General features: G+C 46.7%; 1 protein-coding gene across 1 annotated transcript; it reads right to left on the bottom strand.

Annotated features, from left to right (window-relative positions):
- On the bottom strand, positions 289-2,007 carry LOC109821532 (cell surface glycoprotein 1-like). The gene is made up of 2 exons (XM_020387712.1): positions 1,125-2,007; positions 289-1,058 (listed from the first exon to the last, which is right to left on the bottom strand). Exons 1-2 carry the CDS (start codon positions 2,005-2,007, stop codon positions 289-291), a joined length of 1,653 nt encoding a protein of 550 aa, XP_020243301.1.

The following is a 3,652-nucleotide window of genomic DNA, read 5'->3' as shown; positions in this document are numbered from 1 at the left end:
TTAACAAATCACCTCTAACAGTTCTAACCTGTTTGAACCAGTTAATTCTTCTACAAAGGAATAACGAGTGTTCATATACCCCCCCAACAAGTTAAAGTTTTTCTAGAATTATCTTAGATGGTAATAAAGGAAATACAAAAGATTGGGTATTTTTCCATTGTTGCAAGTCAGAACACGACACATGCAATAAAAAGAGACAAAACAGAATCACTTTTTTTGTTATCATCAAAAATATTGAAGAGTGATACAAAAACCCTGTTCTTATCAAACAAAAAGAACAGTACATGATTAAGCCTCAGTAAAAGTGAAATACACGAGCCGGGATCTAAGTATAGCAGCACCAGAAGCGTCCACAGCATGTTGCTTCTGAATGCATTGCCCCTGTACGGATGCAATTTTAAGTTCCCTTTCAGTAATGGCTTCTTGAAAAGATTCGTATTGGCGGGCCGCCTCAGCTTGAAGATTACCAAAGACTAACGCAGCCTGAGCAGCAAGATCAGCCTGATGCAATTCCTCCAAAGCTCTCAGATCTTTTTCCAACCGAGAGATGCCTTCAGAGCAGTGCTGGAACAATCGAGCATCATCCACATATCGAACGTTGTTCAAAGAGTTCATGAGTATTGGTTTGAAAAAGTCGAATGAAGCTCGTCCAGCACTGATCTCCTCAATCGCTATCTTCATCATATCTTCCAACGGTCGTAGAAGAGCTTTTAGAATGGAAGGGATGGCCACTGGACTTAGAGACTTCATCGGAGATGTCGATGGGGAGCCTAAAAGCATAGACCCTGATGCAAAAGCAGTGGGTGATGATCGTGAAGAAGTCGGAGAAGCTATGGTGATATCCAATTGCGAGGGACTGGAAGGTAGAGCCATGAGTGCCCCTTTTTGGGTTGAGCTTAGCACGATCTCCGTTCCCACAGGTTTGAGAGGAATCGTCAGCGAAAGAGGTTCTTCTGGTAAAGAACTTGTCGTCACCGACATTGATTCGAAGGGGGAAACGTCTGCTGCTTGCGGGTGGAGAGACGATGGCGTACCAGCAGCCTCAGGAGTTGGAGAACCTACACAAAAGAATAGTCAATATAAAGGAAAGAAACACCAGAGAAATCAAAGTGTATAATTTCTACCAGTAGGGTAAAAAGGAAGATAACCAGACGCCTTGTCAGGAGGTGGTGGTGGTTGATGCGCCCAATCATAAAAGTCATCATCATCACTGTCATCCTCATCAGCATCATCATCATGGTGAGACGAGCTCCCATAGTCTAATGGTTCGTCATCGTCAGTGTCATCCTCATCAGCATCATCATCATGGTGAGACGAGCTCCCATAGTCTAATGGTTCGTCATCGTCAGCAGCTGAAAGTCCAGGAGAGCTCGCGGTCGTATCCACTTGTGTCAGCCGGCCAGTCGTGGGACTCGGAATATTAGTCCCCGAAGGTGGCAGTAGTATAGAGGAAGCGGGAGACTGACTCTCATTAAGATTTGCAAATTCATCTGTCGCCATTTCATCTGTAGGCAGTTTAACCCCTTCAGACGGAGACGTTGTAGACAGTACCCCTGCAGGTGAAGAAGCAGCACCAAGAGTTTGATCTGGAAATGGTGAGATATCGGGATCCGTTGCAGGAGAAGCCCCCATATCCCCACTTGGGAATTCATCTCCACCCTCTGCTTGATCCAAGGGACGGTGAGGGGAAAATCCTTCAGAAAATGTAGATCCCCCAGAGTGAGGATCGGCACGATCAGGGCGACTTGCAACAGCTGATTCTTGCTCTTCCCCTCCACTAGCAGATTTGAAAGCACCCGCCATTAGCTTCTGAGCAGGAGGATCTACTAGCAGCTTCCTACGAGTACGTGCAGATTTGAAAGCACCCGCCATTAGCTTCTGAGCAGGAGGATCTACTAGCAGCTTCCTACGAGTACGTTTCTCATATTGGGCTTCTTCTGCTTCAGTGAGAGCCCTCTTTCCAGTTGCTTTGGTTCTTGGAGCTTCAGCAGCCTTCTTCAGTTGCATCTTCAAAATGTAAAAACTCGTCGATCCCCTTCAGACGAGATACACGACCACCTCCTTTCCGGGATGAATACATCTTTCTAATCTCACGAAGGCCTGAAGTGTACAGTTTATAATCTGGCATCATAGAAGCTGTATGATACCAGTTACAGAAAGCCACGGAGAGAAGAGAATTAGGTGTTTTGTGGGGCAATCTGAAGGTAGCCCCAGTACAACCTGCGGTGGAATAATACCAGGCTCGAGCTCCTTCGTATATGTTGCCCATAACTGAAAGCTGGCTCCTCGGATTTCCAACGTATAGTTGGTCGTATCCGAATTGGCGAGCAAATCGATACGGTTGATAGGGCTCAATTATACATTTGTCATTTTGCCTGAAGAGGAGATAACCAGGTCTAATATTTAACAGCCAGTGGAAAACTCCCCCGTCCAAACGGGTGAAACCATTAGGACCAGCGGTATCTTAGAATACCTGTCCATATCCTCCACCCTCAAAATCCGGGAAGCAGCGGAAGATGTCATAGCTGAGATCTCTCGACAAAATCTGACGGACCCTCACTACGTAAGTGCCTATCCAAGTAGCTTTTTCTAATCTCTGCACGAAAGGGATGAAGCCTTCATCCGTAGCAGAGGGAGCACTCATCAAATGTACACAATGCGAGGCGTACCAAGCCATTAGATATGTATACGGCAAGGGTACTCGAGGATTGGGAGTCACCAAGCTTTTCGTCCCTTCAGAATCTATCTCTTTCACTTGGATAAACTCGAGGCATAGTTCCCTCAAACCGTGTTGTAAACAGCACGTCATAGCGGAAAGTAGATTTATGGGTCTCCCATGTGCTAAGAGGACGGCCGGATAAGCTACTTCAATCATCACAGCATCTATTGGTCTGGTAGGAACCACACACCGCTTCAGCCACAGCATGAGAAAACCCGCTAATAATGCCATATCAGAGATGGGAGTGGCTGCCTGGTGATGGAAGCTCTCGAATTCAGTCTGTGCTGGGAAGTCATCTTCTATTCCCTCGCTGACATAGTGAACGGTGGCGTCATTGATCAGAGCCTGGATGGTCTCAGGGGTGCTCGCCTCCCGACGAGACACAGCGGCATTCTTGTCAGACAAATTTTGGAAAAGATACTCGGCCCAGGATAGCTGTTTGATACCACGTCCTCGTGCCCCCGTCAATTGGCCGCAGATTTGGAAATGACACATCACCTCCCATAGAGTGTCATATACCTCGGGGATGGTCTCCTTCAAGATCTTCAGCTCAGTTGACCCAGGGACAAACTCTTCATATGGTAAATCTCCGAAAGGAAGACCTGAGACATCGAACATTTCATGTAGGGCGAACCCTAATTCTCCTTCCGGTGTGAAAAACGTACAAGTCTCTGGATTGTACCGTTCCAGAATGGCGAAGAAGTTATAAGGACTAAGAGCGATACCGTATTTGGTAGCCGTAATGGGGCAACCAAGCCCAGATTGAGCTAATGGTTCCTTTAATTCTGCCAACACGAATTCTATCATTCGTGCCCACCATCTTGCCTTGGTGGAATGTACCCATCCAGGAGCTCGAAATACTGCAGTTGGGAATTCTCCTTTGGCGGTCAAAAATCGTCGCATGAAGGTGTTAGCTGGGCTAGCTGTTTCTCC

The sequence above is a fragment of the Asparagus officinalis genome, chromosome 8 (genome assembly GCF_001876935.1).
Source record: "Asparagus officinalis chromosome 8, Aspof.V1, whole genome shotgun sequence".
Taxonomy (NCBI): Eukaryota; Viridiplantae; Streptophyta; class Magnoliopsida; order Asparagales; family Asparagaceae; genus Asparagus; species Asparagus officinalis.
Note: the sequence above shows the minus strand (reverse complement) of the source record. Positions and strands in the feature narration are given on the sequence as shown.